This window comes from Wyeomyia smithii, chromosome 3 (assembly GCF_029784165.1).
Source record: "Wyeomyia smithii strain HCP4-BCI-WySm-NY-G18 chromosome 3, ASM2978416v1, whole genome shotgun sequence".
In the NCBI taxonomy this organism is placed as follows: Eukaryota; Metazoa; Arthropoda; class Insecta; order Diptera; family Culicidae; genus Wyeomyia; species Wyeomyia smithii.
Genome location: NC_073696.1, coordinates 70,819,291 through 70,843,980, shown reverse-complemented (window position 1 = coordinate 70,843,980; position 24,690 = coordinate 70,819,291). Strand labels below are relative to the sequence as shown.

Here is a 24,690-nt window from a genome sequence, read left to right as displayed (position 1 = left end):
ATCTCTTTGGGCTGTAAACAGCCACTGCCAAAAAACCTTGATCTGCGTTTAAATAATGCACCACAACCGCACAGCAGATGTTCCGATGTCTCGCTTCCCATATTACAAAAGCGACAGATATCATCCTGAACCCGGCCAATGTTCTTTAAATGATATCTACTCGGACAGTGCCCCGTTATTAGGCCGACGTATGTACAAAGAGCTCTTTTGTTGAGCTCTTTCGAATGATTCTCGTTAGGTGTTATAAATCTTTCAGGTTAGGAACACTTTTTGACATTGTATAACTTATAACCGTTGAAAAAAAAAATCAATTTTTGGTTGAATAATTTATAGTTTTTATGATAACCATATTCATGACATAAACGTTGAATCACTATCAGCAGCAGCATTGTAGTTTTTCCTTGGTTGCACACGAATAGGAATTATGTACCGCTGCAATGATAGACCAGCGGCGCTCTGCTCCACTTGTACTGTACAGTACTGTTGCCTTTACCAGCATGTTTTCTATCAAGACATCAGTTTTTATTAGGTTCTATCTAATGCTGGGACTATCCGCATATAAATATTCGGACATCCGACCTTTGATATCCGGTGCTGACATTGTCTTGCTCTTTAATCTTCACCTGTCAAGTGAGTATTATCGGTCGAATTAAGCTAACAGTGATTGCAGTGTTTGAGCATAATACTGTTGTTGCTTGTTGAAGAGGACCTAAAAGCTCAACAAGTATTTGAATCAATACCCAATCATGCTCACATAACTCTAATTTTGCAGCTATGTTCGAGTTGAATATTTTTCGGTCTACTAGCGCAGTTGTTAATCCTGCACGCAATTTGGAGAGATGCTTTAACATGTAAAATATTGAATCCCATCGTGTAGCGCATCTTTACTGGAGGTGTTTTTCTGGTGAATCAATGACCTATCCGTGATCCGAATCCAGATAATCAGATCACGAATACCTACAAATGAAACACAAATTTCTGCACATCTTGGGAACTAAGCAGCTGAACCGATCGGCATGAAATTTTGCATATAGGGGAGGATTGTACAAAACGCACCAGTTAAGCATTTCAAAGCGACATTGAACGTGCAGGATGATTGTAGGATCTATTTATTGCATGTTTATGACGAAGTTTATTCTAAAATATTCGATTTCAATGTCTTTTTTGGTATAGACCGTTCCGATAATTATAAATACACTTACGATCAACCGTCATTTCAAATAACGTGCAGTATTCAACCAAACGTTGGCTGCGTCCTGTTGTTTACATCCAAAAGAAACAGATGCTGTCATTTTTTCTAACATTTAGTGCGAAATTTTGAAAATGCGTGGCCTTTCTCCCGAGCAAAGAAAGCGAATTGTGCACAAATGGGGCACCGTGAGCGGTCTTTCTATAAGAAAATTAGCCAGAGAAGAAGGTATAAGTGTCGCAGCAGTTCAAACCGCATTGCGGAAATATTGTGAAGAGTGCACATTTACTGATGCCCCAAGACGGGGTAGAAAACCCGGGCCTGTTGATCCCACAATGGACAAAAAGGTTAAGGAATACTACAAGCGGCATCCTTCAGTATCAGTACGAGATGTGGCGAGAAAGCTTGGAACCTCGGCGAGTAACGTTATGCGTGCCAAGGGAAGAATGGGTCTGCAGACCCGTCGGGAGCAGAAGCAGCCAAAACGAAATCCAAAACAAGCTGTATCTGTGAAACCGAGAGCTCGGAAGCTTTATGACAAACTTCTGACCAAAAAAATGGGGTGTGTTATCATGGATGACGAAACCTACATAAAACTGGACTATAAGACTCTGCCAGGACCGCAATTTTATACATCACCGAAGGGAAAGGATGTCCCTGGACCAGTGAAAGCCATTTACACCGAAAAATTCGGCAAGAAGGTAATGGTTTGGCAGGCCATTTGTGAATGTGGGAAAATATCTCGTCCATTCATTACGAATGACACAATGAATGGTAAAATTTACGTGAAAGAGTGTTTGCAGAAAAGGTTGTTACCCATGGTTAAGACGCATAACAATCCTCCAACCTTTTGGCCCGATCTTGCTTCCTGCTATTACTCTAAGGATGCACTAGGGTGGTATAAAACAAATAATGTCACATGTGTCCCAAAGGAGATGAATCCTCCAAACTGCCCTGAAATGCGCACTATTGAAACTTTTTGGGCTTTGACCAAGGCAAAGCTGAGGAAATATGTCAAACCAGCGGACAATGTTGAAAAATTTAAAAAAGATCGGCTTAAAGTGGTAAAACTGGTCGGAGAACACACTGTGCAAAAGCTTATGAGTAGAATTAAGAGAAAAGTTAGAGAACTCGCGTATCCTACGAAAAATAATCCCAACTTGAATTGAAACTGGAAAGAAAACACCTATTATCTATATTTCAGAATAAAATGACCCGAAAAATCCTGTATTTTTTGTTTCATTCAAGAAAGAAGATGTATTTATAATTTTCGGAACAGTCTATACAAACTACCATTGGCACCAAACAAGCCCGTGACCAAAACGCACCACAACAAAGGCCAGTATGCTCCAAAGCAGTAGGCTATTATGCCACTAGCAGAAATCAGCATGCGAAGTGAGAAGCGCTTGAAGTTTCGAAATTAAAATAAAAAATAATCGAACATGCTCTAAGTTGTCAAGCAATCACCTGCAAGCTCTGCATAGTGCCTTCTGCCCCAATTTAATTTTGATCGTTTTTAAGTAAAATTTGACGAAAGTTAGTGAAATAAATTGAAATACTCATAGTATTATAAATTCCAAAAGTGTAAAGGTTAGGGGAACTACAGTTTTTTGTATTATTTGAAAGTCAGTTGATCATAGAAGCTTATATAAAATTCATGAATAATTACATGTTGGACAGAGCCACAGCCAAATGCACAGTTTTTAAAGTATTTTAGTCATTATGGCACACTTTTTTATATAATAACTGTAGAAAAGCTGGGTTTTTATGAGAAAAGCGAAGAATTTCGTCATTAAAAGCCACATGTGTGAGTATTTTGGGGAATTTATAGCATGAGCCATCTTACCCAACTGGTGCGTCTTGTACGGTTCTCCCCTAAAGGTTTTAGAAGCCGGGAACGGTGACTAAGGTATTTCGAGACCCCTTCCTATTCCGGAAGGGATGGGTCCCATACAAATGAAATACAAATTTCTGCTTAACTCGAGAATTATTTAAGCAAATGGAACCGAATTTGGCATGTTAAGGATTTTGATAGCAAAAAAAAAATTCATGGTGATTCGATACTCCTTTCTCTCACACAAATAAAACACAAATTACTTCACAACCCAAGAACTAATCAAGTAAATGAAACTAAATTTGGCAAGTAAAGGTTTTTGAAAAACAAAAATTTCTATAGTGTTTTGACACCCCTACTTCTTCTGGAAAGGAAGCCTCTTATACAAAACAATCACAAATTTCTGTATAACTCAGGAAATTATCTAGCAAATGGAATTAAATTTGGCATGTGGAGGTGTTTCTGGGTAATAATGTTCTATGATGGTTTGACACTCCTCCGTAATCTGGAAAAAAGGAGGAGGGGGAGTTTAATCGATATACTACATAAATTGATACCTTTAGTCCTATCTGATTCCAAAAGTAATTTAATCAGTGTAACTTAGTCTCTTATATCTAAATATCGTACATGGTCCGATAGCGATTGCTAAAGTGAAGCACAATATCATTGTTCCGAGTGCTGCTACACATCTTTGTACAGGCCTATGCAGCACTCAACTAGGCTATACTATTGTTGAGTCCCGCCAGCTTTCATTAGGGCGGTTCATCATTATTAGGGTGGTGCAGAAATTGATAATTCAACATTTCCCCTCAATTTTGTTATTGTAGACTTGTCGTCATCCTCTCGAACGTAGTCCTTGGTAATGGCTTGGTGAGAACGTTCGCAAGTTGATCTTCGCTCCTAATGTATTGAATCTTCATCTTTTTGGACTGGATTATTTCTCGAACAAACATATATTTAATGTCTATATACTTCATTTGCTGATGCTCCCTTGGCTCTTCAGCAATCCGAATACATGGAATGTTATCTTCAAAAATCGTGAAAGGACAAGATTCAATTTCTATCTCACGTATAAAACTTGATAACCAAATTCCTTCTTTTGCCCCATTACACAGGGAAATCAGTTCAGCCTCTGTTGAAGAAAGGCTTACTGTAGGTTGTCTTTTCGTCGATCATGAAACCACATTTCCATAAACTAAGAAAAGGTTTCCAGAATTCGATCTTCTATCTTCGTAATTATTTCCATAGTCGGTATCTGCATATCATTTCGATGCTCTTGCCTTATCATGATAACTATAGAAAAGATATAGGTCATTTATGCTTCGCAAATATCGAAGAATTCTCTTCAATCCATTCCAGTTCTACTCTGATGCACAAACAAGTCTTGATTACTCCTAAATCTTTCATTTGTAATCTCTCTGATAACTTTTACTTTATCCTATTTACTCTAGCAATATCATCAGCAACAATACAACATAAAGCACCACATACAATATGTAGTCTTCAAGTGTGTAAACACAGAAGTCGCTAGATAGCTTAGAAAACCCAAGCTTTATCATGACTACGTGAAAGCATAGGTTCCAGCTTCTTCCAGCCTGTTCTAGCCCATACAGACTTCTATTCAAACGACCCATTGGGCTTTTCCAATCTTCATCACATGACAATTTCATGTAAACTTCTTCTTCCAAGTCCCCTTGAGAAATGCCGTCTTAACATACATCTACTGTACCAGCATATTTTTCTATTTTTTTTGAGTATTTCATATCTGTATAATCATTTCTGCATAATATTTAATCTTCTTCTTTTTTTTGGTTGATATTTCGTACCTTTTTTCCTGAGTTCTTTTTATTCCTTGTAATTTCTGCAATTGTCATTTAATTTCATACTCCATCCCTATACTTTTTGAAACTATTTACTTTTATTCTTATTGTATACCATTTATTCCTGGTACAACTATTCTTCGCCTTTTTTTTCTTGAGTTCAGTCGTTAAATGTCCGCAGTACTTTCTCTATTTTTTCTCCATTTTTTATCAAAATTATCTGCTCGCTAAGCACTCCAGCGACTTTATAGGGTCCTCTCCATAGAGTTTATAATTTTGGCCCTGTACCTCTCAGAACTGCTTTGACTAGCACCAAATCTCCCCACATTACTCCGCCTGGCGCATTGCATTTCAAGTTTGTATGAAAATTTGTATGGGAAAACCTACTTTTTTGCATTACTCTTTCTATTGAGCTCAGTGATGCTTATGCATGCACTAAATTACTATACAGTATAGAATTTTAGATGCTTAACTTTGTAGAAGGCACTGAAGACCAAGGATGGATCTAAAAAAGCTATAGCTGTTCGAAGTTGAGTGTGTCAAATTAAATGCTTAAAATCATTTTGTTCTGCCAACACTACCAGTGTACCGGTGTCAGTAGGATTTCTATCAGAAGAAACCTGTCGTATCGAGTTTAGCTGGACTAAATAAACTCAATTCCCAAGTAACACCTGCAACATCATGTTGTTAACAAGTCATAAATAAATTGCAAAAAAAAAACTTTAAGTTTGAATGTATTGATGTTATACATCAGAATTATAGCTTGAAGTTGTATATTAGGGTAAAGAATTGTTGTATGGAAAAAACGAAACTTGATAGCAGAAGGCCAGAACCAAGTTTGTCTTGTTCTTTTTGGGGCCCCTAACAATCCTAAATTTATCGGAAGTCGATTGGTTTTGTCTCCGCTAGGCGCATTGCATTTCAAATTTATATGGAGATTTGTATGGAAAAACAAACTTTTTTGCATTTTCCATTCTAAAGAGCTCAAAATGGCTCAAACCAAAGATTTCATGACTTCAAATGGTAGGTTCTTTGATGTCTAACAACTTGGCCGAAGACACTAAAGAGCTAGGGTGTCCCAAAAAAATATTAGAGCTGTTCAAAGTTGAGTATGTCGAAATTTATGTTGCAAATCATTTTTTCTGCCAACACTGCCAGTGTACCGGCTTCAGTCAAATTTCCATTAGAAGTGACCTCAGAAACACGTTGTAGATTCGACCTACGCCTAGAATGTTGACCTAAATTTGTTTGCTTGATCCAGCTGAGTGTATAAACTCGTTACGACAGGTTACTTCTGATGGGAATCCTGCTGACACCGGTACATTGGTAAAGACTGGAACGCGCAAAAATTGGTCGACAAAAAAATCGTTTCTTTCAGTCAAAATTCTTAATACAAAAATTTTCCAATTCTCATTTTGGTAGTTCAACTCACATATTTGAAGACAAAAATGTTCGTTGATTATTTTGGTTTACCAAATCCAAACTGCCGTGCCTTCCGCTTAAGCCCTTTCATTAAATTTTGTACAGTGGTCTTATCGACCTTATTCGTCGCCAAACGCCAGATAGATTCATTCTGCTGCTCGTTTTCGATGGATTTATTCGTTTTTTTGATATTCCGTTTGACCAAGTCTCAATACTGCTCGATAGGGCGGAAATCTGGGCTGTTAGGAGGGTTGTGGTCTTAGGGACCACAACCACGTTGTTTGCATCGTACCACTCAATCGCCTTTTTTCCCATAGTGCCAGCTTGCCTAGTCCGATCAGAACAGCACATGCCTGTTATGTTGCTCTAGGAATGGTAGCAGCCGATTTTTCAGGTACTCCTGGACGTAGATCTCTTGATTGACAATTTCGTAGTGATGGAAATGCCGCTCTTTAGACCACACGTACATATGGCCTGCCAGACGAGGTATTTTTTCGGGAACTTCGATAGTTTGATGGTTTTGAAAATTTAGGCCACCTTCCCTTTTCCTGGTGCGGTATAAAATTCCTGTCCCGGAAGCTGCTGGAAATCAACCTTCACATAAGTTTCTTCAACCACGGTCGAACTTTGCAAGCAGATTACAGTTTTCCGGACCACCACTTTGCCGAGGTGTTTTGTTCGAAATCTGGGTTCGCCACCTTCACCGTCTGTCACCTTGTGTCAACGTCTACAACCCGGCTCGTTTCTTGGCCTGCTGTACATAAGTATGGGGGACAATGAGCTTGCCAGTGAAGTACCTGATGGAAAGGTTAGGATTCCGAATATAATTCGCTGCCACCTTCTTCATCGTCGCTGCTACGTCTGAATTACGATTGCCGCCGATTCCAGGCTTCCTGGCGGTCGACAGACGCTCCCCGAACACTTTTAAAATATATGTTACGGTTGATTTGGCCACATCCAGCAATTTTGCCAATTTGAGGTGCGAGAACGTCGGATTCTCTTGCTGCGCGAGCAAAATTTTGACACGCTGTTCCTCTTGCTTGGACGCCATTTTGAAAACTAGAGAGCAACCGGTGAAAACTCATTCTAGCAACCATTGTATACACACTCAACTTTCAAATGCAACATTTCATGGTTTTTTAATGCATTTTCAACAGAAATACACCGATTTGAAGTCGACCAATTTTTGCGCGTTCCAGTCTTTAATGTTGGCAGAAAACAAGATTTTCTGCATTTAAATCGACATACTCAAATTTGAACAGCTATAGCTCTTCTTATGGACATCCTAGCTCTTCAGTGTCTTCAGCAAAGTTGTTAGGTATCTAAAATACTATACTTTAACATAATGTAGTGCATTATTAGAGTATTATTGAGCTCTCTAGAAAGGGAAATGCAAAAAAGTAGGTTTTCCCATATTAATTTTCATACAAATTGTAAATGCAATGCGCCAAACGGAGACAAAACCAAGCGACTACCGGTAAGTTTAGGGTTGTTTGGGGCCCCAAAAGGAACCAAAAAAGCTTGGTTCTGGAAAATCGATTATTTTCCCCCAACCTGTATATACACTACAAATTGGTTTTTAAAACTGATTTATAACACGATTATTAGCAACTTTTTTCTTGCGGTTATATTGCTTTAGACGGACAACGAGAGCAAATATGATAAAATCAGCTGTAAATGTGTTTGGTGGTGTGAACTATTCATTCTTCATCAAGTACAGTGTAGATCAAAAATATTATTATCGATATAGTGTTCTTTTATATAAATTGTGTGAACAATTCATTTAAATTCATTGGCTCCAACCCTTGCGCTTTTTGAGTTATTAATAAGTCATACATCAGTTACTTATACTTACTAAGGAAAAACTGTGTTACTTGGGTATTCGAGGCCCAGGCAGGATCTACAACATGTTGCAGAAGTGTTTTATTATGATGGAAATCTGATTGACGGTAGTACACTGGTAGTGTTGGCAGAAAACTTGAGTTTCAGCATTTAGTTCGACATACTCAACTTTGAACAGCTATAGCATTTTTTATGTACATCGTAGCTCCATTGTATTTCGGCAAAGTTGGTAAGCATCAAAAAACCTACTTTTCAAGTTTTAAAACGTATGATTTAGGACATCTTGAGTTCTCTAGAATGAAAAATGCAAATAGTAGGTTTTTTCATACCAATTTAAAATGCAATGCGCCAAGCGGAGCTCGGCTCCCGATAAATTTAGGATTGTATAGGGTCCCAATTGGAACAAAAACAACTGGGTTCTGGGTTTGTGCTATCAAGTTTCATTTTTTCCATATAACGACGCCCCACTCTAATATACATCAAGCGCAAGGCGACGCGCGAAACTGCAATAAAACCATCAGCAACCAATTGCCACCGGCTGTTCACTCTCGTATTCATAACCAATCGACAGCCGCGGAAGCAACAAAGAGATTAACTTGCCACAGTTCACACACAGGCACACGGGCTGACTAACGCCGAGTACGCATACGAATGAATGGAACGGAAAGTGGAACGAAAAAAATGAAAGAACTGTTTCACTGATATTATGAACCTATATAGATGCTGGCAATCTGCTCGCGAGCAGATCCGAAAAGTCAGTTCTTTGAAAGAACTAAATCTTTTGATCGCGAGCGGTTTGCCTGCGAGCTGATCAAAAAACTGCCAGTTCATCCGGAGAACCAGTTCTTCTGAGAGCGATCAAAAGATTTCGTTCTTTAAAAAAACTGACTCTTTGGATCTGCTCGCGAGCGGATTGCCAGTATCTCTCACTTTTTTGACGTTGGCCTAACGTCTATATCGAATTTAGGCGCCTGACTTTGAGAATCTGGTAAGTCAACCAGGAAAAACCAGGGAAAAGTGGTCAGGTTTTGAGCGCTTATAAATCGATCTTTTTTTTTCAGAATATCGAGGTTTTGGCATCAACCGGTATAAATTCTTTTACGGTTTAATTTATGTAACAACAACAACCTATTGTTTGAGATACACTATTGAAAAATCGGTAAATAACATCGATTGTCTAAATCATAGCTGACACTAACAGTTACAATCGATCTGACTTTGTAAACGATTTGTTGTTGTTGTTTTACTCGAGGTCACTGTTTCCGATTCTTTTCAAATAACTGACAAAACCTTGATATTATTATAAGGTACCATTTTAACATTTCTCCTCATCATTTACATTTCAAAGCTCTACCGGTATCACACGCACGTCATCGAGTTTAATTTCTCATTCGTGCGTTGACGGGCAAATCGGACGGTTCTTTCTAGAGCCGCAGAAAGCGGGTGGTGGCAAATATTAGTCGCTTATAAAAGCGCACGCTATCGAATTGAATTTCTCATTCGTTCGTATGTGTGGATGACTATTGCACGTGTGTGGGTAGCTATAGTGGGTGTTTACCGAAGATTTAGTATTTTCTCGTTTATTCATTAACAGTCATTAAAAATATTGAAACGCCTGAACGAACAAGGTTGTTAATCCGATTTTACAGCAGCAATTTAAGCTTCTTTAGCCAGTCTTTATTCATCGAGGAAAAATTACTGCCGATGAGTGATTGAACACTGATTTGCTAGAAACTTCATATAGATCGAAACAGGTACCATAAATTATCGGTAAAGTTTTCTCAATGAGCATACATTTAATTTTCGTTTTTGTTTTTCGGTGCGCGGTTTTGATTTTGTTCCTCTATCGTGAAAAATAACAAAATGTTTAGAAATGCTTTAAATCGCCAAAACCTTGATAACAACCACGCAAAAAGCGTATAATTGAGTTCTTGTTAATTTGAGTTATTGAAATAAACGTAATTTCTTAAAATAAATGAAGTTATATGCTGCGCTGGAGCTCAGGTTTTTCTGAAGAGACAGCGCTAATATAAATGCAATTTTATCTAACAGTGCATTTAGAAATGCACAGTTAGATAAAATTGCAGAAAATACTAAAGTTACAATTCCGTCTACTATTTGTTTTAATGGAACATGAAAATACCGTAGTCCAACGCGGTCGTGTCTTGGATACCACGCTCCTACTTTTTGTTCCACTTTTCGAGCGCGGCTTTGCGCTTGATAAAAGGGGTGTGAAGCTTTCACATGGCTTTCGCTTGCGGTGTCTGATGATAAGCTATATAAATCGAAAAAAAAAATTGCACAAATAAAAGAGCGCTCACTCGTTAATTAGAACTAGTTCACAACTAGTTCCGCTCTGAGTCGCTCACTGTAGTGAACCATTTTTCCCACCTCTTGTATACAATGCTTTCTGTTATATATAAATATATAATTGTCATCATCCGTCACGATGTGATGTGGAAAACCCTACCTTTTTCACAAAGTAAATAAACGACGCTCAACGTCATGATTGCAAATGGCCTAGCGGGTAACTTCTAACACCTAAGTAAGCTGTTCCTACGTTTGTCATGGATTCTCGTCGTGCAAATCTTCCAATTCAGTGTCTTCGAAGGTTTTTGGCCTTTCTCCACGCGGACTGTCGTCAACATCGAAATTACCATCTAAAAAGCAACGAAACCAATCACGGCGCATTGTTTCAATTAGAACAGCTTTTCCGTAAACTTACTTGAAACTCTCGATGCGCTTTAGCCACCGCTTTCTTTGAATGAAATTTTAAAAGTAATACTTCCAGCATATCATTATTATTTTCGACATTTTCACGCAACTATATGACGCCATACGTACTAGACATGTCAAATCTGCTGGCGCTTTTTAGCTCCGATTTTTAGCTCGGTCTTCAGCAGATTTTAGTCAATAGTGACTCTCTAAATTTTACTTTCAAAACCCGAATAGCAAATATTTGAATAGTGTTTAGACTGTATTCAAAAATATTAATATCAGCTCAGCTCCCCGACAAACAGTCGAATTTGCTCAGTGCTGTGTTGTAATGATAAATTGTACCAAATCTTCCTACAGCTTATTTGAAATATCAATGTATTTTGCAACATTCTATCTCTGTCCCAACCAGATAGTTTGGTTTAACGCCTAGTTTTTTTCTTCGAAATTTAGGTTCGAGATTTTCTACAAAAGTTTATGGTTTGAATAAGACCGATAAAATTTTTAAATTTTATGTTTACCCCAACATAATTGTTTGCGTATGATTTCCATACAATATCTGCTAGTACCAAGCGTAATAAAAATTCTTCATGGATTAAATCATCTATTAATTTTGAGTTTTCGTTTCTCAAATTATCACTCAATAAAAAATCAGCTCAGTATTATCTCAGGCATGCTTGTCTCTACTCCTCAGAAAACCTCTAGAGTGCAGGAGAACATCTTGCACTGCGGAAACAACTGCCGTCACACTAAAGAGCAAATCAACACTCATGCTAGAAGAGAGCGACAAACGATTTTCATCTGTTGAGCTACCTGAACGCACTGCGGTGAAATTTGAAATCTCTCTCTTGCGAGACAATGAACTATGGTGTACTTTCTCACACGTGTGGACCTGTGCCTTAGAATATCGATGTTTATTCACGAGTAGATTAATTGAATTGTTCTCAGTGTCAGCACATTTATTTTCTGATGCAACTCAGTAACCTATGCTCATTACGACGTTGCATGAATATCGTTTATCATATTCAATAACACAACAGTAGAATGAATATCAAAGGCCCCGTAATGATATTCGGAGAAGCTTCGGTGATTATTGATCCAAGTAGTGAAAGTCTGTCTAGACGCTGTACACCGCACAGTACATTATGAATTGCGGAATGGGGTAATCTCGATTTTCACTATTTTGAAATGCTTTTCATTTTTGACGATCTAAATATTAACACGAGTGTCACGGTTCACCTGTCGGTGTTCATCGGTTGTCTGGTATCATGAACATCAACGTTCGAATGGGTAGTATGATTATCATTATAAAGAGGGCTGAAAATCGCTGCTTTTGAATATCATGACAGTGAATATTCTCAGCACTGGTGTGGACATCACGCACAGTAATTACAGTGCAGAGCTATCTGCGGTGCGTTTCACAGTTGGTTTCTTGAGCATGGCAGAAGAGGAAAAGAGATTGGAAAAAAAAGACTGCGTGCTCGTGCCGGTCGAATTTACTCTGGTGGAATTCGCTTTCGCAGTGTAGCTACACGAGGAGGTTTTTTTTCACCTTCCGGACTACTCGCCAGTGGACACTGTTGTGTACTTCTGCGTTTCCTCTGTAGAGTGATTCACCCCTTTTGTTTCTATCAGATGTGGGGTGAGCTGGAAATGTGTTTGTCTCTCTGTAAGCTGGTTGAGACACTTTGTAGTGGAGAAAAAAAAAGTGTGGTGAAAGCATTTGCTACACGCAGGCACATACTGGAAGGGAAGTGCGCGGTGAATTTTTTCTCCTCTCCTTTCACATACTGAGGAGAATGACAAGCATGATCTCAGGTATCAAAATTATCTCAACTGCGAACAGAAATGTCGAGCATTTATTTCTTATGTTGTTATCTAAAAATTTACGGATTAATAAATTCGCAAGTTAAAAAAAAATGCCCTAATAACTACTTCTGACATAAGATATACATTTTGCATGCAGTTTGTAGTCGAAAACATGTAGGTATAAATTTTCAAATCAGAAGTGGTTCCAAAGATCAAAAAAACTAACAGATATTGGATCTAGAAAAAAGATATTCCGAACCTTCGTTTTATTTCATTATCAACCACAAACATCTAATGCAAGCTGGAAGCATTTCTAGAACTCAATTTAATTTGAAATTCCCGTGCAAAAACTCAGCAGCATTTCACAACATCCCGAGGACACCCAGACAGTCTAATATTCTCGATTTTATTTTCTTTCCCCCATCCCCCGCCCGATTCGAACACTAATCGGTCTCTTATATTTCTTTCTGACACCCACCCAATTGCAGCGAGGTCGACATCGTCAACTACAAAAACGACTGGAAGCGCATCGAAGAGATAATCTTCCACCCGGAGTACGACAAAAAGACGCTCTACAACGATCTGGCGCTGATACGACTGCAAACCGATAACAGGTGATTATCCAACGTGATTTGAAACTAGTCCTTTTTTCCTGATCTTCGTCTTTGCCTGTCCCATACCTATATCCTCTCGTTTTTTCTTCTCCATGACCGATTTCGTTGATGATGCCAATTGTGTTCGTGCCCCGCAGGAATCGATACGATTGGAAATCAGTTTCTTGCATCGCAGCCAACGAAGATCAAAGACAGTTTCTGTCGTTTGGCATCGGACCGTACAACTTGAACGACGATGGTTCGATGGATAACAACACCGATGGAACCGAGCGCTACCTGACGGCCACACTGCAACTACTGGAAAGCACAAATTGTTCCGAACACTATAAGAATTATGGCATTCTGAAGGATGGCATCAACGAGACGCAATTTTGTACGTGGTCTAAGGACACACTGGTGCCGGGAACGTGCGAACCGTGGAATGGGAACGAGGTGCTGAATGAGTTAAGACCTGCCGGTGACACTAATCCATTCCCGGAGGATCTCATCGGGGTAGGTTCTTATGCCCCGGACTGCGGATTCGGTGGCCGACCGATGATCAGCACCAAGGCAATCGCTTTTCGCGAATGGATGAATACGGTTATCTACCGGACGATTAACGTCAACGCCGTTAGGCAAGTGCTGATGGAGAAGGAACTGGCTCTGGACTACATCTGCGAGGCATCGGACCGGGAGGCCGGCGTTTGTGTACACATCGACCACTGCAGCCATCGCGCTCTGGTGGATGAAATCAAATTCTGCACCAACGAAACGGCCCCGATAGTGTGCTGCCCGGTTAATTCGTTCATCGCGACGGCACATTTGCCACTGCTCACCGACTGCGAAACCAATTACCAGCGCTTCAGGAAGAAGAGCGTGGATTTCGCTTCACCGGACGGTCAGCGGGTCGAACCGGGCCAACACCCGCACGCTGTGATGATCGGATGGAAAGTCAACAAGACCGCCACCAATTGGCACTGTATGGGAACGTTAATTAACAAAAACACCATCCTTACAACGGCAGGATGCACGAACTCGGTCAAAAGGTACGTTCCAATAAACTAGAAAGGTAGAAAGGATGTGGATTTGTTCGCCCGTGGGGCAAATGAATGCGCTCGCTGGCTTTTCGGTTCGCTCGTTCACGGCCGCGGGGGTGCGGAGTGGGGGTCGAGTGGGAAGGGTGGTGACAAGAGCCGCCACTGACTTGAACAGCGATGAGGCGGAAAGCCGGCTTCTGTGGTGTGCTTTTTCACTGCTCATCGATAAAAATGCGATTCAAAATTTGTATTGCTGCCGACGTTGGTTTGCTGTGGGGAAAAACTGGTTTTGAATACAGAAAAAAGTGATCATAACGGAAATATTGGATAAGCATAAACATATTGTATGAGGGAAATATTGGATAAGAGCTAACTTAACGGGTTAAATATATTTACGTGGTATAATGTATACATAAATGTTGTACCGCCACCATACAGAACGCATTTGACGCCATATTTAATGTGCAAGTATTTGTATTGCATGTTCGCATTTTATCGTCTCTGTTGGCGTTATTTCCAATGCATTTTTTATTCTATGCAGAAACCATTTCACAGAGGTGGTACGGTTTAACTTTTTTTTTAAATTCGTTTATTGAGCACAACAGCTGTTCGTGACAGTCATATCTAATGCAGATTATGCATTTTACGATTAGTATTGTTACACTCGTTAAAATCTAAAACCAGTTTCCCATTAGTTCACAGTGCTGGAATGAACAAAAATGGATCCGGAAAAATACTATTTTGGCTAGCATTGTATCATATTCGTTAAACATGCCTAGTCAAAAAGCAAAAAGCGGGCCGAGACCTTACAATAATAATTTCAGTTTTTCTTTTCGATACCCAATTTTATTTGTTTTAAACTATTTCCTTCATTTCCAATAGAGAGTCAAGACATATCAATCAACTTTAAGTAACTTGAGAATAATTATATATTGTTGATGTCTAATGATTAGAATCTGCTCATTTTGAATCATAAAGATAATTTAAATACCTTCTATATTTAGTAAAGAGGGCAATGTATGCAGTTTGCGAGGATGCGAAAATGAACGGGAATAGAAGGTGTGACTTTTAGGCTTAGAAAAACTTTTCCCTCGTCCAGACGGGACACGAACCCGCAATCTCCGTTGTCTCCGGCAAGGTGTTTTAGCCAATTAAACTACTAGGAAAGGTATAACTAGGGTAACGGGGGTATTTTGGCTAGCTTTGGGAAGTGTTCGCACAGTTCATTAAAAACAAACACAATTTTCCAACATAAATACCCACTCTATTATACCATTGTTAAAAGCTAAGTGTCTATTTTAATACAAACCATTCAACAATGCAATATATTGAAAAATATCCTAGAAATATCAAAAATTCTACGAAAAAACTAAAAACATATTTTGGTTCACCAAATTTTTACTTTAGCCCACCTTTATATCTACAGACTTGTATGAATATAATTCGGACTAATTTTATTCAAGATCATCATCGGTATTTTTAGTGCAAAAATAGTGGGTTTGAGGAGAACATCCTTCTGCTCTGAATTTTTGTAAATTTTCTTATTGCGGTTTGATAGGGATTCTCATCCAATTTCATATCATTAAATGTGATAAATTAAGAAATAATTACCTATAAATTGTCACAAGCTGCTCCTTTGTTCACGTGCAACGGCCGAACGGTAATCAAGGGAGATGGCATGGCCAAAATATGTTTGCTTCAGAAAGAGGCAAACATGTTTCGGCCATGCGTTTAACCACTTTTTCAACTTTTTCCAACATGTTAGAGTATACAAACTGTTTCTATGACATTTTATTGATGTTACTACAACAACGAATTGTTTCAAAAGCATACATATTTGTTACAATAGCTTCCGGACGTTGACTTGTATATTACCACTTCCGCTTGACTTTTGGTTGACTCAGCCATGACTTTGAATATGTATGAACTAATTTCAAAATAACACTACCTAGAGCCATTTTTTCGCCGAAAACTATAGTATAGTATGATTCTTAGGTGTGTTATTCAATGTTGCATGCATAGTTTTCTAATATTCATTGAAATTATCAGACAAAATGCGTAAAATGCTACCGGGTGGGCCAAAATAGGCATGTGGGCCAAAATACCCCCGTTACCCTAGTTCTAAACCAAAGTCAAATCACCTTCTACTATTGTGTTCCCGTATCTCAGCACGCCACGATGAACTGCACACACTGCCCGGTGTGAGTTTATTTCTGTAACTGAGAGAGTGGTCTCTGTGAAAGTGGTTTCCAAGCTCTAAAGTCCCACCTTCTATTCCCGTTCATTTTCGCACCCTCGCAAACTGCATACATTGCCCGCTTTACTAAACTTAAAAAATGTAAGTCACATGACAAAAAATGAAATTAGTTCGTAAAGTACCTTTTATATATATATATATATATCGTTCTCAAATTATTCATAGATTAATTTTGGGAAATTTTATTTTATTTTGAAAATACGATCCACTTTCTGGCGGCATGAGAATTGATCTAACAGGTCACAAGAAATAGGAGTGGGATGGGAAAAATGATTCAAGAAATATATCTCATGTTTTCATTTCAATCACATATTTGATTTTTATTGTCTGTCTTGATTGGTATCGAACGTCTTCGGCAGTGGTTTTCTTCGACAGATTTTCTGCAGCAGTCTTATGCAAAAATTTGCCGAAGAATATCACTGCCAAAGACGTTCGACACCCTATATAATTTTCGCATGGATAAACTCACGACTTGAATTTTCGACGTAGAATTGCGTCTTTCGGAAACATTCAAAGACAATTAAAACCCTTTTTAAAGATTACTACTTTGATTTATCTCAAATGAGAATAAGAATCATTGACTATCACTGGAATACACGTTGCTACAATTAAAAAAAAAAAGTAGGAGGGTGGTATTCAAGACACGACCGCATGACGTTGGACTACGGTATTCTTATATTCCATTAAAACAAATAATAGAGAGAATTGCAACTCTAGTATTTGCTGCAATTTTATCTAACAGTGCATTTCTGGATGCTGAGACGTTAAAACGTTATAAATAATAATATATACTAAAAGAATGGATATCTTTTATTTAATCGCTGTCATTTCATACATATTCGAATCAACCCTTTGTTTGCTGCACTACCAAGACAATCATTTAATTGAGCAAATTGGTAAAATTTTCCTATCTAAGCAAAAAGCAAACTTTACGAAACTATCTGAAATTGGAGCCCAGAACGATTCAACCGAAAATTTTAAATTTGAAAATTGTTTGACATTTAATCGATAAAACTCATGCTAGGTTAGTTCCAGCCCAGCATATAACTTCATGTATTTGAAAAAAAAAACGTTTGGTTCAATAACTCAATATAGCAAGAGCTCAATCACACGTTTTTCGGTAGTTGTTATCAAGGTTTGGGCGAGTGACAGGAAAATATATTAACTTCTTCAGTTGTGATTTAGAGCATTTCTAATTGTTTTGTTATTTTTCACGATAGCGACAAGTTTGTTTCTTTCTCTGTGTGCGAGAAACAAAATCAAAACCGCGCACCGAGAAACAAAAACGAAAATTTAATGAATGCTCATTGAGAAAACTTGCAACTCTTTTTACCAATAACTTATGATACTCAAAAGAACCCGTTTTGATCTAAATCAAATTTCTAGTAAATAAGTGTTGATCATTCATAGGTAGTAATTTTTCCTCGATGAATAAAGACTGGCTGAAGAAGTTAAAATCGCTGCTGTAAAATCAAATTCACAACTGTGTTCGTTAAGACGTTTTAATATTTTCAATGACAATAATAATCTTCGATAAACACCCGCTATAGTTATTCACACACATGCTATAACTATCCAAACACGCGTTAAAACTATTCATACACACGCTGTAGCTATAGCTATCCATACACACGCTATTCCTTTCCATACATCCGATACAACTATCTATACACACGCATAAGCTATTCAACCATGTGCTATTACTATCCATACATACGCTATAACTAATCATTACACACGCAGCAGCTATCCACACACAAGCTATAACTATCCGTACACACGCTGAAGATATACACGCAATAGCCATAATATGCTACACATGCTAGTGTCTTACACACGCTAGAGCTAGCCATACACACGCAACAGCGCCATCCCTATCATCGCAAATGTCATAGCAATACAGATGCACATACGCTATATGTGCACACTGCACACACACCCAACGTTTTCACCCAACGATATCTGAATTGGATTACCGCTGGTGGGGTCCAACTCAGATCGAAGGAGCACCGAACTGAATGAAGAAATGCAGCTTCCCACTACCTCCGCCGCTGCTGCCTGATACCACCGCTCTGGTTCTGCTGCAGCTCAGTTTGGCCGCTGGAATCAGCCACCGCTGCTGATTATACAAGACCGGCCTGGTGGCCTTTCACATGTTAACTGATGACTGCTATGAGACGACACAGGCTATTATATAGCCCAAAGCAAAAATCCATCCGCGAGCAAACAAGAAGCGAGCTTGTGATTGGTTGAATGTGCACGACTTTTAACACAACTTTTAACTAGTTTAGTATCGAAAACATATTTAAATTATTATAAGACAATCTTGCGCAATATTTCCCCTATCAATCAAGCCATTGGTGTTTAGAATCTGTTCAGTGGTAATGATAAAAGAAGCATTTTAAAACGGTGTTGAAACACCTGTTGCAGCTACCGAAAGCGAGCTCGTTATTGGTTGAAAGCTGTGAGACTGTTTACAAAGTCAGATCGGTTGTATCCGTTAGTGTCGACTGTGCTTGTGAAGAGAGGTGGTGATTGGTTGCTCGGTATGATTTAGACAATCGATGTGATTTATCAATTTTTCAATAGTGTATCTCGAGAAATAGGTTATTTTTGTTACATAAATTCAACCGTAAAAGAATTTCTGATCGGTTGATGCCAAAACCTCGAAATTCTGAAAAGAAATGACTGATGTATAAGCGCTCAAAACCTGACCACTTTTCCCTGGTTTTCCCCGGTTGAATTACTAGATTTTCAAATTCAGGTGCCTAACTTCGATATAGACGTTAGTCCAACGTCAAAATTAAAAACTTTCAAATTGACGGTTGTAGGTCTAAGTTCATACATCTTTGCTACAATCATGTTATAGTTACCTACACTAAAACATTTAAAACCCAAAATCATCCACCTAGCGGTGAGACCCAGCCTTTCTCCTTCGAACTTATAATTACTTCGAACTTATAATAGACCCAAAGGTGTTTAATAAGGATTGGTTATCCTAAACTTCAAAGTTTTCTTGAAAATCGAAAAATAAATTTTCGACGCAAATTTTCAAACGCGTTTTTCTCGAAACTATGTTTTTTGAGTTGTGCCAGTGTTGCACGAAACCGACAATATGAATATAAATTAACACATATACATGCAAATAACATTAAATTCTTTCAACTATATGATGCGATTTTGTTTTTGTTTGTGGTATAATCGATTTGAACTCATATGCTGCCTATAAATATTCAGATTCTTTAAGTCAACGTAAGTCAGTATATTTCAAATAATGTATAATTAAATGTTGTTCCTTATACATTAATTTGAATGATCTTATTAGTGAAATTGAAATTCTTTAACGCAGTTGATATTAATGATCGTTTTTGAGAGGCATCCAATGAATAGCCAAATACCATTCAGTAGGGGTTCTTGAAACCTGGATTATACCCAGTGGCCAGAATCCGACCTAAAACCCAATTTTCAATCCAGATGACCACTTCTGGTTGCCTGATAATCATAAAATCATAAAATCCATCATAAAATTGCCGAACTGCCTAGTCTGGGTATTTCTATGGCGAAGATGGCGACAGTTTCCGATCAACAGCCTAAAGTGACAAATATCATCCAATACGATTTGAAGAAGCGGTATGATACCCTGAGGCCAGAAATCATATTCAGACGCCACTTAAAATTTCTAGACAGTAGCTTCCGGTTTCTATCAGTCTAAAAGAGACAAACATTACCCAATGTGAGTTTTTCAGTACCCGGGATGATGCTTAGAGACCAGGAACCAACTTCATGCTTCATTTTGAAATCCGAATTTGCGACACCTGTTTCATTTAAATAAGTCGTGTAATCTTTGAAAGAAGAGATTTTCAATATTTTTACAATTGAACACATAATGGATAAAATAAAAGTCCGATTACACTGGTCAACACAAGTGTTGCCCCAAAGGTCAAACTAAAAAAAATGAAAAATTATAGCTTTTCCTGTGTTTTTTTCTTTCTAGGGCAATTATTATGAGCTTTAGAGCAGCATTTTTATTGATTTTGTCAACCAGTCTTATAATCAAATTAAATGGGTACCAATAAAGCAACTAAACCTTCAATTTAAAACTAAGATTGTTGAAATCAGTGATGTTATCATTGGCAAAACGAGTGAATTTGATAAAGTTTTCTGAACACGTTTCTTTTCATAACCTTCGAACTACATGTTCAATCATCATAAAATTCGTTATTTAGCGGTTTTAAAGACAGCCCGTTCATTTGATACCTATTTTGTCAAAATCGGTTGTGCAGTTTCTGAGATAATGGAGTTTCATAACTTTTACATTTTGATACATAACATACAAAGTTACAGTCGGATTAAAATAAAATTCAATAGGGTTTTATCAGTTAACTAGACCTTTCTATTGCAACCTATTTTGTGAAAATCGCTCCATCCATCTCTGGGAAAAGTGGGTGAGCTCAAACAGTCTTCGAAACATTTTTCTTGTCATAGCCTGATTTCACATTATTATACATAACGGACAAAGTTAAAGTCCAACAACAATAAAATTCAATAGGATCTTATGGGGCAACAAGACCTTCCATATGACACTAATTTTGTGAAAATCGGTCCAGCCATCTCTGAGAAAAGTGAGTGAGTTTAAACAGTGTTTGAAACACGTTTCTTTGCATAACTTTTGAATTACATGTTCAATCATCATAAAATTATTTTACAAATGGTTCAAAAAACAAGCCAGTTCTTTTGATACCAATTTTGTTCAAATCGGTTTTGTAATTTCTGAGATAATGAAGTTTTGTGATTTTCACATTTTGATACATAACCTCGAAACTAAAAATCCGATTACAATAAAATTCAATAGGGTCTTATGGGGCAACTAGACCTTTCATTTGCAATTAGTTTCATGAAAATCGGTCCAGCCATCTCTGAGAAAATCGAGTGAGATTGGGAGACCGTTGCATACATACACACACACATACACACACACACACATACACATACAAAAAAAATGAAAATGCTCAGCTCGTCGAACTAAGTCGATTGATATACGAGATTCGACCCTTCGGAGCACTTTTATACCTTTGGTTTTTTCAGTGATTGCTATACCTTTCTAGGAGAAAGGCAAAAACATTTCATTAATAATTAGATTTCAATAAGTCAATATACCATCCAATTGTGGTATTTTGGGAGTCGAGATGATATCCAGAGCATGGAAATCGAATTCAGCCTTCCAGTTTCTGGAAAACGACCAAAAAAAGTCAAATACCATTCAATATGAGTATTTCCGGAATCGGGATGGTTTCCAGAGACTTGAAATCAACACCAGAGACAATTTTGATATCCATGGTTGCAACTCCCGGTTCCTGAAAACAGTAAAAAAGGACGAAACAATAACAAATAAAAAGACCATCTACCACTCATTGATTCTGGTACCAGCGTTTCTGGTACCCACTTTTTGGTTGGTTTGCCCTAAAACAAGTGTAATAGAGTAAACGTCCCATTTTGTCGGTAGACTTATTCTCGAGTAAATGTCGTTTTAGATAAAAAAAAACAAGAGCTCAACATTTATTTTCAGTACAATGTGCACTTTCAATGAACAAGATTAGTTTTGTAAGCATTTGAAATTAAATATTACCGCCGTGATGAATTTATGATTGGTAGGCAAAATGTTGACGTTTATAGGCCCCTGGTTAGGAAGGCTCTGAGCGAGCTGAACGGCATCCCGGTCGAATTTTTCAAACACGGAAGTAGCAGTTACATCAATTGATCCTTCATGTTCTTCTAAGGATATGGCAGGAGGAAAAGGCAAGAGGAAAGGGCAAGACTAGAGTGCGCCAACTACAGAGAGATCACCCTTTTGAACTTGGCGCACAAAATACTGTCGCGTATCCTGTTTACCAGACTGAGACTGCTTAAGGAATCCTTCGTCGGCGAATACCAGGCTGGTTTTAGTGAGAGCCGATCAACGACGGATCAGATGTTTACCCTGCGGACGATCCTGGATAAATTCCGGGAGTATAACCGCATATGCTCCTTAGCTTTGCGGACAATATAGATATTATAGGAATCGATCGTCAACCAAATCGACCACGTTCTAATCGACGGCAAGTTCTTCTCCGAAATAATCAACGCTCGCTCCTACCGCTGTGCAATCATAGATTCGGACCACTACCTTGTAGCTGTGTTCATGTGCCTAAAGCTATCGACGGTGAATAACACCCGCCAAAATCGAACGCCGCGACCAAATATTGAGCAACTGCGGCAGCTTGGCGCAGCTACTCTTGAAGATGGCTGGAGGAGCATCCGATCCGCCAACGGTAGCACTGCTGTAGCGCTACTAGGTACAAGAGCTCCGAATCATAGAAATGACTGGTTTGACGGTGAAACGGTTAGTCGAGGAGAAGTACGCAGCACGGGCGAGAATGTTGCAACACCGTACGAAAGCGAACGTGGAAGGTTACCGACTGGCACGGAACAGGCAAAACTTGGTCCTCCGAAGGAAAAAGCGCCAGCAAGAGGACCGAAATCGCATAGCGATAGAAGAGCTGTACCACGGTAACAACACTACGAGATGCTAAAGCAGGTATTAGACGAAGAAAATATTTTCTATTTTTGGTACGGATTTAATTTTGTGCAAATAAAATTCGTACCAAATATAGCAAATATTTGCTTCGTCTAATGCCTGCTAAAACAGCTCCCGTAAAGGCTTCGTGCCGCAAGCCGAAATGTGCAGGAGCTTGGACGGCAACTTCCTTACGAACGAGTGTGAGGTGATCGAAAGGTGTAAGCAGCACTTCGACGAGCATCTAAACGGCGATTCAGTAGAGCGCGAGGACGCTATCGGAATACGGTAGAGAAACACTGGCTAGAGTCGTGCACTGGGTCATTGTCAAGGTTTGGGAGGAAGAACGAGTACCGGAGGAGTGGATGGAGGGTATTGTGTATCCCATCTAAAAAAATGCGACAAACTGGAGTGCTCCAATTACCGGGCAATCACTCTGTTGAACGCCGCCTACAAGGTACTCGCCCAAATACTTTGCCGTCGACTATCACCATTTGCGAAGCAGTTCGAGGGGCACTACCAGGCGGGATTTATGGGTGCCCGCGCCACCACGGATCAGATATTCGCGGTTCGGCAGGTTATGCAGAAATGCCGCGAATATAACGTGCCCACACATCATTTGTTCATCGATTTTAAATCGGCGTGCGACACAATCGATCGGGACAAGCTATGGCAAATTATGCACGACTACGGATTTCCGGACAAACTGACGCGGTTGGTCAAACCGACGATGGATCGAGTGATGTGTGTAGTTCGAGCATCGAGGGCACTCTCGAGTCCCTTTGAAACCCGAAGAGGGTTAAGGCAAGGTTATGGTCTCTCGTGCCTACTGTTTAACATTGCCCTGGAAGGTGTCATTAGTAGAGCGAGGATCAACGCGAGTGGCACGATATTCCAAAAGTCGGTTCAACTGTCTGGTTTCGCCGACGATATCGACATTGTGGCTCGGACCTTTATGAAGATCGCGGATACGTACATCGGACTAAAGGCCAAACCAAACGGATTAGCCTGGTCATCAAAGCATCGAAGAAGAAGTACATGAAAGGAAGGTGGTGGTGGTGAAATCGAGGTGATCGATGAGTTCGTGTATCTGGGCTCACTGGTAACTGCCGACAACGATACCAGCTCTGAAATTCAACGGCGCATTATGGTAGGAAATCGTGCATACTTTGTCGTGCATTCGTCACCGCACCAAGTTAGCCATCTACAAGACACTGATCAGACCGGTAGACCTCCACGGGCATAAGACATGGACTAGGCTTGTGGAGGCCCAATGCACCCTTGCGGTCTTCGAGCGGAAAGTGTTGCGTACCATCTTCGGTGGACTGCAAATGGAGAACGGAGTGTGCAGAAGGCGAATGAACCACGAACTGCAGAAGCTGCTTGGGGAGACATCTATCGTCCACACCGCTAAGATTGGCAGGTTGCGGTGGGCTGGGCATGTTGTAAGGATGTCGGACGACAGCCCGGTATAAATTGTTCTTGAAACCAATCCGTCAGGGACGAGACTAAGAGGTGCACAGCGGGCTGGTCAATTAGTACGAATGTCGAAAGAAACAATTGCGAAAATAGTGTTCACTAGGGAACCTGGCCGTATACGCTGGCTGTATGCAGTGGAA

General features: G+C 39.2%; 1 protein-coding gene across 1 annotated transcript in view; it reads left to right on the top strand.

Moving 5' to 3' along the window:
- LOC129730209 (uncharacterized) overlaps nt 1–24,690 on the top strand; it is a 74,205-nt gene that overhangs the window by 37,279 nt on the left and 12,236 nt on the right. The window contains exons 9-10 of the mRNA XM_055689360.1: nt 13,120–13,245; nt 13,383–14,270. Coding sequence (XP_055545335.1) covers nt 13,120–13,245; nt 13,383–14,270 — 1,014 coding nt within the window. The remainder of the gene's footprint in view (nt 1–13,119; nt 13,246–13,382; nt 14,271–24,690) is intronic.